Genomic DNA, 19,795 nt, shown 5'->3' on the forward strand with positions numbered 1-19,795 from the left:
GCAATCATCAGTGGCTACCACTGACAGATCATTTGATCTAATCCATTATTTTGCATCAACATCTGAGTTCACTTGAAGTACAGTACCTGTAACTCCACTGTTTCTTCAAATTTCTTTTTTTCTGCTTGTTCAAGTTTTTCTTTCCAGGCCCTTTATAGATCAGAAATAAAAATGTTGTAAACAAGATACAAATAAGTTAAATTCCAGCGTGACATAATAGTCATGACAGCAGGAAAATACTTTTACCTCTGCATCTCGCCCATTTCCCTCTCTTGCTGGTGTAGCTTCATCCTCAGAGAGGTTATTTCTTGCACATAAAGTCTGCGTTTCTCAGGGTCAATATTCTGAACATTCTTCTGAGCCAATTTCAACTTGTCAATTTCAGCTTTCAATTCTGCATTGACCAACAGGGATCAGCAATTAATTGAAACGTATCAACAAACGTTTCTGGCTTGCTTTAAAAACACAACTGCCAGAAGAATATGAAGGTTCATCTTATTAATAAAATCCATCATATTAACAAAAATATCATTTTCAGTCCATGGATAATTTAGTACTAAACTGAGTGAAAAATATTTTTTTAATTTAGATCACTCTGGTAACTCTTACATTAAGACAGAAAAATAAGCATACTTTCTAGAGGAGACCTGGGCATTATACGGACCGTGGGCCACATCCGGCCCGCCGGATGACCCTGACTGGCCCGTCTAGGCTGTTCCTGCACTGAGTGGGAGGTTGGGCCAGAGGACAGCCCGTCTGGCCCCTTACGACTCTGAGGTCCCCTACGGGCGGGGCCTTAGCAAACGATGTGGCGAGCAGCCAATAGGAGCGGGGGGGGCGTGGGGGCCCCGGGGGTGGAGTCGAGGCAGGCCAGGCCAATGAGCGGGGCGGCATGCGTGGCGTGCGCGTTGAGGTCAGCAGCAGCGAGGGCACGGGTGTCGCTGGCCGTGGGGGCGAGCACGGGAGCGAGCAAGCCTTCCCCCTCCCGCCCCCTCAGGCAATGCGCGCAGCGGCCTTGGGCGGGTGGGCGACCATGCGGAGGGAGGCCTCGCAGGGCCTTGGCCTCGCCTCGCCACCCAGGCCCCGGCGGCACGCTCGGCAGCGGACTCCCCCCGGCGGCGCCAGCGGCCCTGCCCTGGCCCGCCCACCCTGGCCCGTCAAGACGGGGGCCTGGCAGCTCCACCGGGCCCTCCTCCTCTGCCGCCGCCGCCTCCTCCCCCCGGTTCCCATCCCCGGTGGCCATGGCCCATCAGCAGGTGAGCAGCTCGCAGAAGGTGCTGATGCTGGAGCTGAAGGGGCTGCAGGAGGAGTCGGTGGAGGGCTTCAGCATCACCCTGGTGGACGAGGCCGACCTCTGCAACTGGAGGGTGGCCATCTTTGGGCTCCCCAACACACTCTACGAGGCCGGCTACTTCAAGGTGAGCCCAGACAGGTAGGCACACCCGGCCCGGCCCAGCATGCCCGAGAGGGACCCATCCCCACCCGATCGCCCTGTTTCTGCCCTGCACTGGCCTATCCTCCTCCCTTCCTGCCTACTTGGTGCTCACAACAACCCAGCGAGGTGGGCCCCGCTGGCTCATGTTCACCCAGACACCTCCATGGAGATTTGGACTCTGGTCTGGTCCAATTACTATACTTCTTGACACTCCAGTTGCCACGCTGTATTGGGTCCCCCTTGTGTCTGCTTTATTGTCACACCAGCCCTGTTGGGTAGGTCAGCCTTGGTCCGCCCCCATTCCTACATTGCTTGAGTTCAGCCTTTTGGCCCGGCCCTCCACAATATTTTCTGTTTCTTATGCGGCCCCATGGAAAAAATAATTGCCCACCCCTGTTCTAGAGAGTACTACATCCTGAGGAATGCATTGGAATCTAGTTCCAAGTTGACCAAGAGAGAGAAAGGCCCATTACGCACCAGGTGTTTGCTGTGTGGCAGGGGCAAATGTCCATCACAGCAAGATTTCTTGTATGGATATCTTTCCCCAAGCCCTGCTTTCAATTTCCATTCTCCCCCAGCCAAGTAGTACCACTTTAAGAACGACTTCAATTTTCTTCACTGCCAGAGCTGGGGAGATTTGTCAGTGCCAGCCTTGGACATGTTCCCTCTGCCCACCACCAGCCCCTCTCACTCTCCCCTTCCCCCTTTTCAGATTTGTTATTACTTCAATTTTTGTTATTTATTATATTGATATATCAATATATCACTATAAAGAGAGAATCACTGTCTTTTATTGCATTTGAAAACCAGGAAGTATATGTATGTGTGTGTAGGGGAAAGGGAAGGAGAGATATCAGTTCTAGGATTTGTTCCCCTTTTTCAGCAGAGTGTGGTTCAGGGAATTGCTTTACCTCTTTCTTTTGTGGGGATTATTTTTGGAAAGGAGTATATTGATATAACTGCAATTTACAGGGCTTTCACAAAGCCCTTTATCTTGCAACTACAGGATATGATGAGATCTGTGCCTTTAAGAGGGAGTTGATAGGTGGAGTTAAGAGAACTAGGAAAAGCAGAGGTGTGTTGAGACTTCAGCAAGCAGATGCAAGGCAGGTAGTGAATGCCACCTTGCATGTAAACAGAGAAATGCGAGGAGACCATACTACAGTCCCACTGCGCTACTAAGAGCTCCAAGGTAAGCGTTCCAAGCATAATAGGCCAGAGAGAAACTCGCCTGCAGGGATACAGAATGAGATGACACACTTTCACAATTCCACTGATTTCAGTACACATATTTAAATCCTATCTGCAGGATAGAGACTGTAATATTGGCAGTTCAAAGATAATACTTGGGTGCTGAGCAAAGCCAAGTGCTTGGAAAGTTAGAAAAAAAATCTTTGATTTACATATTTGGGACATATTCCTGTTTTAACAGTACACTAACATTGGGAAGTAATGCAAAAGCATGTGCTTGCAAAGATGTGTAACATTGACACTTTTATCAGGCAGTTGCAACTGACTACAAGCCAGATTTTAGTTGTTAGCAAACATTTGGTACTCCATGCTCCTGATGATACAATAGATTCTTTCCCTCAAAGCTGGCAACGCACTGGGTCAATTTTATCACACTGAGGATTTCAACTATAGCTTTGTTCATGAGTTTGCATGTCTCTTTCTCAGGTCTCTTCTTGAATGTACAAACTGTGGCAAACCCAGGTTAGTCTTGGCAGAACATGTGAAACAGCCCAGATGTTACGTAACAAACACAGTGTTTCAAGTCTACCTTGGATTAGCTTAGCATTCATGTCCTCGTTTACTTTGGCAATGTTGATTATGAAACATGCTTGCTTAGCATATCGAAGGGTGCTCAGCGTTTCCTCCACATTGCTGGCAGCAGGGCTTATGGCAGCAATCATAGCCGTTTTTGAATTTCCACCAAGGCTTTCCTTCAACAACCTTTATTTGGATGAAAATTAAGGCATGGTGACTTTCCCCCAGTCTGAATTTAGCCTGTATTTATTCTTGACTGTTTATTTTAATTCTAAAACAACATTTGATCAGAATGTTTTTCATAAAATTCATACTTTAATGAGATTAACACAGGGGTGCCTGTTTGTTTTTGCCCATGAGCCTTACTTCTCCCCAAACAGCTCAGGAAATGGAAATTCCAGACCATGATGGCATGTTCTCCCATTCCACCCCCATGTCCTGGACTGAAGAATGTCCTCAATATAAAAAAAAAGGACCAACTAAAGGTCTGTGTGATAACACAGTAGATTCTGGGGTTGCTACTTCTTTCTTACTGAACAGAGCAGGCAAAGTCAGTCCAAAGTCAGTCCAACACCCACTGGGAAGCTGAGATGCCCAGAGGCATCTGCATTTCGGCAGAGGCCTCTGGAAGTTCCCACTTCTTACATCTGTGGAAAGGTTCAGGGCCAGCAGGGCTCAAATAGTTATGGGATTGTTAGGTGCAATCCACTCAACTCAAGTGGACTTGCCTGGCAAACCTCACAACCCAAGCTGAAAACAGAACACCCGGGAGTTAACACTGAACTTCTGAGACAGACAGCGTTCCCCCTTGCCTTCCCAGCATTGAAAAGATACATGGCCCAGGGGTCCCTCATAGAATGGGGCCAGCAGCTGCAATCTTTAATCATGCTGGAGTTGAGCAAGGACTCTTGATTTGGAGCTTTGCAATTTGAAAGGAAACGTTTGATTATTACGTGTCAAACACTCTGAAATGGCATTCTGCTAGCAAGCTATAAAGATTACTAATGACCACTTCTCAATTTCTATGTCGACTTCTGAGATTTCTATTTTGATATAATACATGCTTTCCTTGTAGATGCAAGTTGGAATAATATGAATTCCCTGAAGAGGAGAGTTGGACATACAATTTATTTGAACTGAATATTTTATCATCGATGAAAGAAAATCATTTCATATGATGGGGACATGTGTCAGTTTTCAGTATGCTTTGTTATCTCTCGTATTTGGGGAATCACATTGTTATTTCTATTGTATATAGACTCTTGGGACACTGCCATATCATTGACAAACAACAGCATTTTCACATAATTTCAAAAATTCTAATATATTCATTGTTTACTATCTGTGGGCTCTAGATGGTTTGTGTGACCTGTTGTATTTTGTATAATATCTACAGGAATGAGCACATGTTACTTCTTTCCTCCTTGTAAAGTTAAGCATTATGAAGTCAATTACAACCCGTCTGTAAGTCTCCCTTATTTCAATGGAAGAAACTTACAGTACTATTCCCTGAAGTTATTCCAGCCTAAGCCCACTGATTAAATTGATAACTCTCCCATAGAGCTCAGTAATTTTTAAAACCTCTAAAAGCTTGGCAGAATCTTGGTCATTGTTAATACCCTGTTTCCCCGAATATAAGACATCCCCGGAAAATAAGACGTAGTAGAGGTTTTGCTGAAGTGCGAAATATAAGGCATCCCGAAAAGTAGGCGTTAGCAAAGTTTTTTTGTTTGGAAGCATGCCCTGGCCAGACAGAATACAAGAAATATACTTGACATCCCTGAAAATAAGACATAGCACTTTATCTTTGGGAGCAAAAATTAATACCGAACACTGTCTTATATTGAGGCTTTCTGGTAGATTCAAGGGTTTTCCTTACTTCTGTGTGTCCAAATCCATTGCCAAGATCAAGTCAAGATAAACAGAGGAGGATGGGATATGACAATAATGAGTCAGAGCTGGACCAAACCCCCCAAAGTCAGTAACTGAATTATGATTAATAATGTTCCCAGCATGTCTTAGAAGTAGTTCACTATAGCCAGTGGAAAAGGAAAGAGTCTAAAATCCATTGCAGTTAAAATTGTCTTCTAGCACATTAGGTATGTACCTACCATGTAAGCACAGACTCACGGTAGGGAATGAACACTTTCTTCTTGCTCTGACATTGCTCAGACAGTGTAGAAATAACTTTTCCCAAAGTCAACAGGGATTTGTTAATAATCATACCTTCCTACACAAATGACAAAAGAAACAGAAATACATTGATGCCACAGCCACCTAGATTCTCTCTTCTGAACAAAAGTTGTTTGTCAGCCTAATAATTCCATATGCTCTGTTATCATTGGAGCCCCAAGCCGATTAGAACTGTCATGTCACGCTGTATACAGCTATGGCTCTTTCACTGTACAACAACAAGTTAAGATATCAATACTGTATATGCCAAGAAGGATGTTTAAACAATTATTTTTTCCAACATTCAGCTTAAATTTGTTGCTTCACATTAAAACATTAGGTGAGTGGAACCCCAAAATACATGTGTTACTCTTTAATATGATGCTTGTTATTTCGTGCTTTCAAAATGCAGAAAAGCTCTATGCAGTTTATTCACTGGCAATCAAAAGTGCCTTTTAAATGATACAGTTCAACTGACAAACTGCCTTTCCAAATTAGGTGATTATGAAAGCCAAGGATCTGGTAAAATTCTTTTGTTTCCAACTCTTCTTCAGTCTTTTAACCAATCCAAACTCTGCTACTCAAGAACAAATGAGAAAGCCTCTTACAGACTCCTAGGTGCAGAATCCACACAATGCTCTAATTTTGACATTTAACTCATATTAGTTTTTCTGCATTTTGAAAGCACTGTATCAAAAAGGCTGGAGTGAAGGCATGATCAGGAGCAGTTAAAGGACTCCTAAAGGACAAAAGGCTGATGTTCAGTCCATGTTAGATATTTTAAATAAGTCTGGATTATAATAGAATTGTCTTTTCTGAATAGGTTATGTTAGCCATTAGGTTGTATAAATTGTATCCGTTATTATTCATGTACAAAATGTCACAAAGTTAAAAGTTAATTAAATGCTAATCATTATGAAATAACAAGACACATAATATTGTACAGTAACAAATTTATTCTGGGGTTCCACTCATTTAATATTTTAATGTAAAGCAACAAATTTAAGTTGAATATGGAAAAAAACTTTATTATTTATAAAGTTGGTATATACAATATCCCATTTAACTGGTTCTGATGGGTTTTCTGGACTGCATGGCCGCGGTCACTCCAGCCTTTTTGATACACCAGACCACAGCCCGGAAAACCCACCAGAACCAGTTGAATCCGTCCATGAAAGCATTCAACAATATCCCATTTAGTTTCCTCACAGTTGATCCCTTATCTTGTTCTTGATTTACCATGTCTTTGCCTTTGTTTGGTTACATCTTTTGTTGTACAGACATATCAGTGTTTGTACCAAACCAAAAAGTAATCCACCTCTTCACACTCTTCAGCTTGGAAATGTGAGGAATTTATTCCTATTTATATTGCGTATCATATCTCACATTAAGTTTTCAAAAAGTGATTAAGGCCTTTCACTAGCAGAAATCATTCATTTGGTTAGCTTCTTAGTTCTGCCTATTAATGGTACTGATACTGCTAATAGAACTGTATCTTATTCTGGTCAGCAAAGCAGATACTCCTCCACATTCTTCTGACAGAAGTGGCTCATCCTTCAGTGGAACAGCCTTTGTCATTGGAGGAAGGATTCAAAGCCAGGGCTTCTCCCTGCTGCATGTTACTTAGATGGAAGATGCATTTCCCTCAGAAAGACACACTTCCTTCAGGAACCACCGTGCTCTAAAATCTACTATGTAAGCAAACAAGAACATATTTTCTGCAGTGGATATCTGCCATGTCCCACAATACAGCAACAGGTGCCTGGCATCACCTTGTAGGATTACAGCACCACATTTTTCAGCCACTGCTCTCAAGGAAGTTGCTACTAAGGGGCAGTAGGAGTAATTAGCGATGGGTCAATCCAGATGTTACTTCCCCCATTCAAATGGGTGTGTATCTCAAAGGCACTCAGTTAACTCCATACAAGTCATCTTTCCAATGTCTGAGGTGGCCTATAGTTTGGGTTTTGAGGGGGAGTTTTAAGTTATAGAAACAGGATCAAAGAAATGCCAGAAAACTGCAATTGTGATAAAAGCCATGTCAGATTACCACTGCAGATACTCATGCTTGTTTGTATATATAGCGGACTTTACAACAAGGGCCACTGCCCGGGGTGCAGCACATGTTTTGCATGCAAAAGGATTCAATTCCTTGCATTTCCAGTTAATAGGATCTGAAGTAGCAGAGCTAGAAGGGGCATCTGCCAGACATCCCAGACAGCTGCTCTGCCTGCATAAACAGACAATACAATGCTAGGTGGAACAGAGCTCAGATCAGCATATTGCAGTTTTGTATTTTCATAAAGACTTCTACTCATCTTGCAAGTTCAGCAACACAAATTATTCTGTAGCGAAGAATTCTCAGCATGGAGACCAGGCACTCCAGTTGTGGAGCTGCCTGTCATTAAAACATGGAAGAGTCGAGGCTCAGGGAGACAGTAGCTGCTTTCCATGCACAGGGCTACAGGCTTAATCCCTGAATATCCAGTTAAAAGGACCAGGAAGTTTATGATGTGATAGATTTTCACCAGAGACCATGGACAGCTGCTGCTAGTCAGAGCAGACAATACTGACCCTGATAGACTAATGGGGTCTATAAAGCAAAGGGTCATGTGTTCCTACGATTTCTGAGCGCATGGGAGTCCTCTGTGAAGTGTCACATAAACACATTTTACCTTCAGTCTGTCTCCAGTGGTTTGAGATGCTGAGCAGCGTTCACTGCCTGCCAGATCTATTAGATTCATGCGACTGATAATTCGATGTTCACATTCCTCCTTCCCCACAATATTGGTCTAAAGCAAGGAGAGAGCCAAATTCAGACATCACTATGTAATTTGCAGTTCTGTGTTCAAAGCCACAAACCATTGCATATACTTTTTTAACATACATGAAAAAAAGATCAGTCCTCTTACTAAGCTATCATTTCAATTCAAAAGACAGGATAGCAATAATATCCATAGGAAAGCTCATGCAAAGTTTACATTCTTTGTACAGTATATTTTTTAATAACCCATTTTTTTCATTCTGTGCTTTATACTGTCAGCTTTCTGGTACACATAGCTCACTTTAGAAGAACAAATTTGAATTTTGTTGGGGCCTCTGGCCATTGTTAAATGCCAATAAGGACTGTAGCTTTTTCAAAGGAATGAATGCAGTTAAGACCCAGTGAAGATCAAAGAGCATGCTGGCTTTCAAAATAAAGTAACCTAAGCAAAAACTCATGAAAATTTTCAAGGTCGCTATATCTTCCCTTGCCTTTATACTCCCCCAACACTCAGAAAACAGTGGGAGAACATTTTAATCTTCCTGGACATTCTATTACTGACCTAAGTGCAGCAGTTTTCCTACAGAGAAACTTCTTGCAGACATTACAAGACACTATTGCTGAATCTGAATTCATCAACAGGTTCAAGATAATGCCCCCAACAAGAACTGAATAGGGACAGGATTCTTGTCTCATTTCAGATGATAATGTTGGGGACTTCACACCTCTGTGCACATTTTCCAGCTCTAATCATGCTGATCACCTATTGCATGGTACCTCTGCACTAACTCCAACTGGCCCTTTTTTGCACAACCCCTCCCTCTTTTTGGGCTGATAGGTCTTTGTTCCTGTTTGTCTATGCCAAAAACTCTTTATGAACAAACTCACTTAAAACGTTTGGAAAACATTTTAATCCCCCCACCTTTACCTCAGTGTATGCCCACACTTATCTCCTTGAAATAATTCTTGGGCTCCATTGCACGTTTTTTCCCGTTTTTTAGTTAGTTGCATGAATTGATGCTTCAAGGCTTCACAGCTTCATGCTGCAATTCTGTATACGTTGTATAAATCTGCCTTAAAGATTACCCTCCACCCAAATAAAGAAACTCACAGAAATCACAATAGTGCACTGGTAAGGGGGAATGGAGAATGAACTCAGAAAACAGAACTGAGGAGGAAGTTCAGGGACAGCAGAGAAAGGTGGAAAACATCTTAAAGAGACTTCACAGCAAGTGAACCCATTTGGAAACGTTTCAGCCTGAAGAATAATTTTTGATTCACTGAAAACATTTTGAGGCTGGAAATAAAACTTCTTTAGAACCAAAGGGGGTGGGAAGGTAATGGGGAACTCCATGGAGGAATAATCTTATTTCCTGCCCCAAAACATTTTAAAAGGTTTGTGTGGAAAGGGCTAAAGGGAGCATTGACTCGCAAAACGCTTATACCCTGAAAAATTTTGTTGGTCTTTATGATACTACTGGACTCCCCTTTATATTCCTTTTACTCTAGAAACCATTGTCCTCCACTATCAGAATGATTTGGGGGCTGGGAGAGGGAGAAATTCATGTACAACAGAACACACATCTTCAGAACTCATTTCTCCCTTTTCTTGTGATTACTTTCCTGCCCCATCAGCCAAGGGCCTGCATTGACTTCTACTGAAGATGTTCCTCAGAGTGTGAAGGAAGAACATATAAACAACTATCACTGTTGTTGCGGGACAGAACATTAGGAATGGCAAGACTGACCATTTCTGCCTCAGTAAGGAAATACCTGCTACTTTATCCCAGTCTTCTAAGAACATAAGAACATAAGAACAAGCCAGTTGGATCAGACCAAAGTCCATCTAGTCCAGCTCTCTGCTACTTTACTGCTTAGTGTAAGCCCACCAAAAGGTGCCTTTAGGGAGCTCACGCATGTAGAAGGATGTGACGCCAAATGGCCTTCTGCGGCTGTTGCTCCCGATCACCTGGTCTGTTAAGGCATTTGCAATCTCAGATCAAGGAGGATCAAGATTGGTAGCCATAAATCGACTTCATAAATCTGTCCAAGCCCCTTTTAAAGCTATCCAGGTTAGTGACCATCACCACCTCCTGTGGCAGCATATTCCAAACACCAATCACACGTTGCGTGAAGAAGTGTTTCCTTTTATTAGTTCTAATTCTTCCCCCCAGCATTTTCAATGTATGCCCCCTGGTTCTAGTATTGTGAGAAAGAAGAAACATTTCTTTCTGTCAAGCATTTTCCTACCGCCATGCATAATTTTGTAGCAGAACTTCAATCATATCCCCCTCAGCGCATCTCCTCTCCAAACTAAAAGAGGTCCCAAGCGCTGCAGCCTCTCTCCTCCATAAGAGGAAGGTGCTCCGAGTCCCTCAATCATCCTTGTTGCCCTTCTCTGCACTTTTTCTATCTCCTCAATATCCTTTTTGAGATGTGGCGACCAGAACTGGACACAGTACTCCAAGTACTCCAAGTGCGGTCGCACCACTGCTTTATATAAGGGCATGACAATCTTTGCAGTTTTATTATCAATTCAGCACTTCTAATGATCCCCAGCATAGAGTTTGCCTTTTTCACAGCTGCCATGCATTGAGTTGACATTCCCATGGAACTATCAACTTAGACGCCTAAATCCCTTTCCTGGCCTGTGACTGATAGCATTAACCCCTGTACCGTGTATGTGAGGTTTGGTTTTTTTGCTCTATTGTGCATCACTTAACATTTTGCTACATTGAACTGCATTTGCCATTTCTGAGCCCACTCACCTAATTTATCAAAGTCCACTTGGAGCTCTTCGCAATCCTTTGTGGTTCTCACCACCCTACATAATTTGGTATCATCTGCAAACTTGGCCACCACGCTACCCACCCCTACTTCCAGGTCATTTATGAATAGGTTAAGAGCACTGGTCCCAAAACGGATCCTTGGGGGACACCACTCCCGACATCTCTCCATTGTGAGAACTTCCCATTTACACCCACTCTTTGTTTCCTGTTTCTCAACCAGTTTTTAATCCATAGGAGGACTTCCCCTCTTATTCCTTCATTGCTGAGTTTTCTCAACAGTCTCTGGTGAGGAACTTTGTCAAAAGGCTTTTGGAAATCCAAGTAGACAATGTCCACCGGTTCACCCCTGTCCACATGCCTGTTTACACCCTCAAAGAACTCTAGTAAGTTTGTAAGACAGGATTTGCCTCTGCAAAAGCCATGCTGACTCTTTCTCAGCAGGTCTTGCTTTTCTACATGTTTTATAATTTTATCTTAAATGATAGATTCTACTAATTTACCAGGAACAGATGTCAAACTGACTGGCCTGTAATTTCCCGGGTCCCCCCTAGATCCTTTCTTAAAGATTGGTGTGACATTGGCCATCTTCCAGTCTTCAGGGATGGAGCCTGATTTCAGGGATAAGTTGCATATTAAAGTGAGAAGATCAGCAATTTCATGCTTGGCTCTTTAAGAACTCTTGGGTGAATGCAATCTGGGCCAGGGGATTTGGTAACATTTAGTTTATCAATGGCTGCCAGAACTTCTTCCTTGTCTACCACTATCTTTGCTAATTCCTCGGATTCGCCTCCTAAGAAGCTTGGTTCAGGTGCAGGAATTTTCCTCACCTCCTCTTGGGTGAAGACAGATGCAAAGAATTCATTCAACTTCTCTGCAATCTCCTTGCCATCTTTTAGCACACCTTTTGTTCCTTTGTCATCTAATGGGCCTACCGCTTCCCTTGCTGGCTTCCTGCTTTTGATGTTCTTGAAGAATTGTTTGTTGCTGGTCTTGATGTTCGCAGCCATGCGTTCCTCATAATCCTTTTTTGCCTCCCTTACAGCTAACTTGCTTCTCTTTTGCCACCATTTGTGTTCCCTCTCATATTCTTCATCAGTCAAACTGGACTTCCATTTTCTAAAAGACATTTTCTTTTTTCTGATAATTTCCTCGACCTCTCTTGTTAACTATGGTGGCTTTCTTTTGGACTGGGTGCTGCCTTTTCTAACCTGTGGAACACATTCCAGCTGAGCTTTTATTACTGTGTTTTTAAATAACCTCCAAGCATCCTGGACAGTTTTGACTCTCTTGATTTTCCCTTTCAGCTTCCTGCGCACTATCCCCCTCATCTTTGAGAAATTTCCCTTTCTGAAGGCGAATGTAACTACATTAGTACCCTGTTTCCCCTAATATAAAACATCCCCGAAAAATAAGACATGGTAGAGGTTTTGCTGAAGTGCGAAATATAAGGCCTCTCCGAAAGTAAGACATAGCAAAGTTTTTGTTTGGAAGCATGCCCGACGAACAGAACACAGGAAAAATAAGACATCCCCTGAAAATAAGACATAGCACATCTTTGGGAGCAAAAATTAATATAAGACACTGTCTTATATTCGGGGAAACACGGTAGTTGCCACTTGTTCGAATGCAGAGATACTGAATCTGACAGCATTGTGGTCGCTGTTCCCTATCGGCTCAACAACACTGACTTCCTGCACCAGGTCCTGGGTCCCACATAGAATTAGATCTAGGATCACCTCTCCCCTGGTTGGTTCTACAACCATCTGCTCTAAGCCACAGTCTTGCAAAGAGCTGAAGGCAGCATTATTTTTATATATGTTTACCTTCTCCATTTTATCCTCATAGCCATATGAGATAGATTAGACTGAGAGACTGGCCCCAGGTCACCTACTGAGGTCCCTTCCGCACATGCAGAATAATTTCAACCCACTTTCACAATTGTTTGCAAGTGGTGTTTGCTATTCCGCACAGATACAAAGTGAATTGAAAGTTGATTGAAAGTGCATTATTCTGCATGTGCAGAAGGGGCCTGAGATTCACAGTTGAGTGAAAATTTGAATCTAGGACTCCCCAGTCCAATACTCTGACCACTACACCTATTCTGTTCCCCAAGCAAAACTTTTTCTGGTGCCCTGTGCCCGGCCAGAACAGAGTGGGAAAGTCACAAGCAAGGTTCAACAGTTCAAACAAAAGGTTTAATATTTAGAAGAATGGAGACCCTAACTCCTCCCAGGATCGGCCTAAAATAAAGTACTTGCTTGACTGGACAGTAGAAGCTGTAGACTTTTGTTCTTTTTTTGCTTCCAGGAAAGTCCACTTCTTTAAGTTCCTTGAGTCTTTATCTGGCTGCTATTCTCTGTAAACCTCAACTTTATGCTCTCTGTACACCTTTGACATGACAAAATACTGTTGCCTTCTGACTCCTTAGGCACCTAGTACTGAACTGGACTGACTGAACAGGGGGATTACTGGGTGATAACAGTAAGACTGCCCCTTGGGAGATTTCTTAAAGGGACAGGGGCTACCTAAAATTCCCTCCCTTTGGAGACTATACAGAGGACTAAACCCATGCTATCTATGGGAAACTTAGACTTAATAAAAAAATAAGAAAGGCTTCTGTGCGGGCATGACAACACCAAAGTGGTCCTGTATTCTGTCCTGCCCCCATGGATAAACAGCTGGAGCTGTCAAGCACCAAGAATGAAGAAAATAGTAAAGAAGGCCATTGCTTCAGTAAGTAGGTTTCATTCTTAATAGCATAAAACTGAGCACAATGCTAACACAACCCCACCAAAGGGAAGTAAATAGACACATGTAATTTATAAACAGAGTAACAAGATATCCAGATGTCTCTTTTGAGCCAAGAATGGCCAATAAAAAGTGCTTCTGAAAAATACATGTCCAAATAAAGAAGTGGGGAGGGGGGAAAGCTGCTATCAGTATTCAGGCAGCACATTATTTAGTCGGTACCAAATAATTACATTTCTACTAAATTCCCATAACATTATTCAGTCATTAAAAACAAGTCAGTCAGCCACATGGTACCTTTGTTTGCGTCATTACAAGGGTAAAAACAGAATGCGACCGAGAACTCTTGTCATTCATGCCTGTGGCAGCAGTAGCTCTCTGTTTATTTCCTAGCTGGAGCCATCTCTGATAATGCAAATAAAAAAGAAATAACATAAAAGGGTTTTGAGAGCAACCTGAATGCCATGGAGCTTTCAAGTACATAGGGGGAAGGGGGGACTTCAGCACAAGATATAAGAGGTGGATTCTGTTTATGTAGATTTGCAAAGGAACAATGGGATTAAGGTATTTTTTGCAAGTCTTTTTATTTTATAACATTTTTACTGTGAAGAAGAGGCATGTTATCTTTGCAGACACAGATTTACAGTTTTGAGAGGTGCAAAACCAAGCATGCATGATAATATCTTCTATGTGGAAAAACGGCCCAAAACAATCTTACAGAAACCTCTGGAAGAGCACAACACTGTGAAGGGATTAATGGAATTCATTTTTCAAAAAAATTAAACATTGCTTGAATATACAGTCTCCTACCACATGATTAAAAACAAATCCTTATTTTATGATGAATAACCTTTGGACTATAATGTATCTTGAACAGGAAACTATTTAAACTATCCTGAAATAGATTTTTTCCCCTCAAAAGGCTTGTTATTTAAAAAATTAAAATTTAAAAACCCAACTTTTTTTTAATGATATTTATCATGTCATTAAAAAATCATGGAGCCATGTAAAAAAAATCAAGTACCACCATCCCTACCATGCAAGACTAACACCACACCATCAGCCTTACAGCACTATGGCTAGGCCTCTACCATTCACACCTCTCTAGAGAGCACTCTGCAGCTCATCCTCTGCCAGAGACATGAGGTACAGGACCAATAAGATAACCCCGAAGTAACTGATGGTTTTTCCTGATGGACATTTTCCATTACAGTGCAAATATTACTGGTTATAACTTCTACTGGTCTATTATTCTTAGTTCAGAGTTAGTTGGTGGTTTTCAGGTGATTTTATTGTCAACTGAATTGTCAACCTTGGCATTTTAGTGGCAGCAAATAATTACACGTGTAAGCAAATAAATAAAAACAAAGACAGACAATTTCTCATAGAGACTTGGTGGAGCAATTGAACCAGACATTTTGATTCTGCAAGTAATTTTTCACCAGTGCAAAGTCCTCCTCCACAAAGCTAATGTTCAATTGTTTTAAGTAGTACTTGTATGGAAACACATGAGTTGTTAGGTTAATGAGGTATATTCTTCTATGAAGTTATCCCTGGAAATTATCTCAATGGACAGAATATTTTATATGTTTTTTGAAAGGTTCATAATTTTAAAAATTTTACCTGGACATCTGAGTAAGAACTGACCACATTCCTAAAAAGGAATAAAAAGTTATTTAATGAGTATGGAGGGAGGCGGGAGGGGAGTTAACATTTACAAGCCAGAGTCTGATACCACAGAATGTTCAATGAAGTCAACAGACTGGTTAAGCACACAGTTCTAAGTGTATAATGGCCCAGATCCCAAAAACAGAAATCAACATCTGCTCCTCACAGGCTCCCTTGAATCTACAAAATAGTCTAAGCTGAATTGTACTTGTGTTAGTGAAGTCTCCAGTCCCTGTTAGTTCAGCTATTATGTCATTACCGAGCAGTTATGAACCCTCCAACAACAACAAAATGAATAGCAATAAGATCTTTTCAGGCCAGTTTCCAAAAGAGAAGAGGAAATAATACATTTAGCACAAATTTAGGATAATGTATGCAGGACAGACTAGCCACCACTATATTGTAGGTGAAGATGACCAAGAAGGCAATTAAGATTAGATTCACGGAAATTGAAGCAAGAGAAGTTGAAGGAAGGTGTAGAACAAGCAATGAACTGAGAAACAGGAGCCCAAGAGAGTAGAGAAAGCAAATGTTTGTGAACTAGGCAGGTGCATGGAAACCAAGAGGTTAGTGAGAAAGAATGCTGTGACGGTTTGGTTTAATAAGGCCTAAGCTTCACACCAGCCCATTTCTTCACAACAGCTTCTCGTTGTGTTTATAACTAGCAAACTGCCCTTCAAACCAGCAATAGACATATGAAAATATCAAGAACATAAAGACTTACACTGTCAGATCTTCCACAAAGGGTCCAAAGATTGGATGTTCTCTTACACGAAGCTATTCACCAGAAAAAAAGTGTTTATTAAAGACCTGAATTACGCATAATTATTTGTGAGGAGGGAAAGTCATGATATGAATTTTGAAAATCCCCAAAATAATCCACAATATGGCTTCCTTTTATTTTAACGGTTGAAACTTATTCAACACTAGCCACTACGTGAATCATACAAGAAAAACCAGTATGCAGAATGAAGAAAATGTTACAAGAACAGGGTATTGGTACAATATAGAAGAAAGAGTTTGGATTTATGCTGTCTTTCTCTCCTGTATGGAGCCTCAAGGCGGCCTACAAACTTCCCACAACAGACAGCTCGTGAGGTAGGTGGGACTGAGAGAGTTTTATGAGAACTATGGCTGGCTCCTGGTCACCCAGCAGGTTTCATGAAGAGAATCAGGGAAATAAATCCAGTTCACCAGATTAATAGTCCACCATTTATGAGGAGGAATAAGGAATCAAACCCAGTTCTCCTGTTCTTAAACACTATCCAGGGGTCTGCAACCTGCGGCTCTCCAGATGTTCAAGGACTACAAATCTCAACAACCCCTGCAGGGTTGATGGGAATTGTAGTCCATGAACATCTGGAGAGCCGCAGGTTGCAGACCCTTGTACTATACCCTCTCCACAAATTCACAATAAAGAGGAATTCAGGTGATCTTCTAGCCATTTCAGAGCTGCTCATCCATGGTGTTGTCAACAGGCTTGGAGAAAAGTGTCCTATCTCTTTAACAAAATCTTGATACCTGGAAACAGGCAGCTGAAGCTTTAAAAACATCAGAGTAGTGTAGTGATTAGCATGTTGGATTAGGATTTGGAAGACCCAGGTTAAGATCACCACTGTGCCATCAAAGCTTGCAGGGTACCCTGGGGCCATTGACTGGGGCCTCAGTCTAATTTACCTCACAGAGTTGTTAAGATAAAATGGAGAAAAAAGTGTCCCCAGTGGGTAAAAAGATGGGATATAGATTAAATAAACATCTCTTTAAGCCTCTATTAAAAGAATGGGACATTTTTCCCCCACGTATTTGGCAAATGTACACTTGGCCCTTTACTGATACAGATGCTTGTTAACAGCAATTATGTTTTGTTCCCGTGTAAGGGCAACAATCTAGTTCCTTATGGTTTTTAGACCAACTATATGCCAAAGCTATGATTCTCTAAACTAAGATCTAACAAGTAAAACTATAGGTTAAACGGAAATTTTGCAATTAAGATCTGCCACTTTTAAAAGGTTGCAATAATTAATGACCTCATTTGGCTGTGCTGAATTCCTGGGATGGGTGAAGAATACAAGATTTTAATCCTTTCCTCCTGATGTTATTTCCCCTACCTAAGGCCCCACCACTACACAAAAAAACCCCACAAGTCTGTTAGTCATACTAACAGAGCAATTTCCACACATTCTCCCCAGTTCCATTTCTTCATCCTTCAGGGCAACCATGTGGGTTGCAAATTGATTAAAACCATAAAAGAAGAAAATCTAACCATGGATACTACAGCAAGCCTAACTTGAAACTTAAACATACAGAACAGGGATAGTAACTTACAGGCTGTTTCCTGTGTCCATTTTCAGTTCTGAACACAAGTAAATCATGAATTTTTTCATTGTAGACTTCAAAATAGCTCATCTCAAGGTGGTAAGTCTAACAACATAATGAAAATACAAATAACTGGATTGATCATTCAGTTCTACTTTTCTAAAGCACATTTCTACTTTACTCCTTTAACTTGGGTCCCCCCTAGCATTTCAGTGGGTAGGGGTGTGATTTTTGCCCCCCAGTTTTGTAGGATGAAAAAGAGGCCATAGAATCACAAACATCAGTAAAGCATGATCTGAAGGAGAAGAACAGCTTCTTGTGCTGACAATCTGATCACATAAAATTATGTAAATGTGATCAAATATATGAGCCAGTGCACATTCAGGGACAGTCTATATGTGGCAAGTTATGCCCCTGGCTCTCCACATACCACACTCAGGGTACATAAGGCATTATGAATATACCCACATTTACATTTCACTTTTCTCCATGAATTTGTTTGAAAGTGAAAGAACTGTAGGAATTGAGCACTTCATTAATACACCTAGATTGTGTTTCATTTTGTGCACAGCAGAGTGTGTGCATGATGCCAAGACTCAGGCTTATATCCAACAATATCTAATCTATTTCCAGAATCTTTAACACCTGAACCTGCTCAAAATCAAAATGATTGAAAGTCTGCAATACTGAGAACAGTTGGGGAACCAATCCTATAGATTTTAGACCTGATTCTCTTGCCAGGAATATAGGCCGGAAGGAGAGTTAGTTCAAATTAACATATTGAAGAAATACCTGCTGTGATTCCATATTTGCTATCCGAGTATAGAGATCTTCACAAAATCTTGGTATTATTCCTCGTTCGTCATCATCAAACCCCATCATGCTGTAATTACACAGAGAGAAATATATTACAAGACTAAATTTTCAGTTCTGCAGAACAACCCTTCATGTTTCTCATGAGAGCCAGCGTGGTGTAGTGGTTAAGAACAGGTGCACTCTAATCTGGAGAACCAGGTTTGATTCCCTGCTCTGCCACTTCAGCAGTGGAGGCATATCTGGTAAACTAGATTATTTTGTGGACTCCAATACATGCCAGCTGGGTGACCATGGGCTTGTCACAGTTCTTTGAAGCGCTCTCAGCCCCACCTACCTCACAAGGTGCTTGTTGTGAGGAGAGAAGGGAAAGGAGTTTGTAAAGCCCCTTTGAGTCTCCTCACAGGAGAAAAAGGGGGGATATAAATTCAATTCTTCTTCTAATCTAGCATTGCAATGTAGCAGACATTTAGCTATTCCTACAGAACTTTAGCTATTCCTACAGAACTTTAGCTACTCCTACAGAACTTTACCATAGAATGGTGAAATATTTAATAGAATACCAAATTAAAAATTAATTAGACAGAACTATTAGGTCTGTTGGGAAAATTTAATTACTTTCAAAATTGCTTATTCGAAGCCATAACTGCTGTAATGATAGAAGCTTCTTATACATTTCTTTTGAAACATCAAATGCAGGTGTATGTCCAAGACAGTTATTCCTTAAAATGTGCAACCAGTTATTTAAAGTAACTTTTTAAGTAGGGAGCCAGCATGGTGTAGTGGTTAAGGTGTCAGTCTTAGATCTGGGAAACTCAAGTTCAAATCCCCACACTGCTATGGAAACTTTCTGGGTGACCTTGGGCACACACTTTCAGCCTCAACCCTGACAAGCATTTAGATGGGAGACCTGCAAGGAATACCAGGGTCACAACACAGAGGCAGGCAATGGCAACCCATCTTACTGAAAGTCTCCTGCCATAAAAACCCTAAGGGGTTGCCATAAGTCAGCTGTGATTTGATGGCAAACACACACATAGACAGGATGCTAGGAATTCAGGCAACTGAAACCAAGAGAAGTCATAATCCTACTGCACAGCATCAGTCACTCAACAAGGAAGAAATCTGTTGCCTCCATCTGCATGGTTAAAATCCACTGCATAAAGTGGACAAACTTATTAGAAGGCCTGGAATGACAGTTGCAGACTGTCACCTCCCTGAAGCAAAGTCCCAACTTCTGTTCATCTATATCCATTCTAAGCTGTTAGCAGGCAGTATTGGAGTACTTCATACAAATGCTTGGCAGCCACACAGCCACACACA

The 19,795-nt window shown here is 41.6% G+C and overlaps 1 protein-coding gene across 3 annotated transcripts in view; it reads right to left on the reverse strand.

Moving 5' to 3' along the window:
* The window catches only part of KIF14 (kinesin family member 14), a 54,606-nt gene that overhangs the window by 30,329 nt on the left and 4,482 nt on the right, over positions 1 to 19,795 (reverse strand). For all 3 annotated transcript variants that reach the window (XM_048498447.1, XM_048498448.1, XM_048498446.1), the window contains exons 4-13: positions 18,452 to 18,542; positions 17,669 to 17,764; positions 16,068 to 16,120; positions 15,299 to 15,329; positions 13,973 to 14,080; positions 8,050 to 8,166; positions 5,314 to 5,432; positions 3,216 to 3,388; positions 247 to 394; positions 87 to 150 (exon numbers count right to left, since the gene is read on the reverse strand). In XM_048498447.1, the coding sequence (XP_048354404.1) occupies positions 87 to 150; positions 247 to 394; positions 3,216 to 3,388; positions 5,314 to 5,432; positions 8,050 to 8,166; positions 13,973 to 14,080; positions 15,299 to 15,329; positions 16,068 to 16,120; positions 17,669 to 17,764; positions 18,452 to 18,542 (1,000 nt within the window). The remainder of the gene's footprint in view (positions 1 to 86; positions 151 to 246; positions 395 to 3,215; positions 3,389 to 5,313; positions 5,433 to 8,049; positions 8,167 to 13,972; positions 14,081 to 15,298; positions 15,330 to 16,067; positions 16,121 to 17,668; positions 17,765 to 18,451; positions 18,543 to 19,795) is intronic.

The sequence above is a fragment of the Sphaerodactylus townsendi genome, linkage group LG05 (assembly GCF_021028975.2).
Source record: "Sphaerodactylus townsendi isolate TG3544 linkage group LG05, MPM_Stown_v2.3, whole genome shotgun sequence".
NCBI lineage: Eukaryota > Metazoa > Chordata > Lepidosauria > Squamata > Sphaerodactylidae > Sphaerodactylus > Sphaerodactylus townsendi.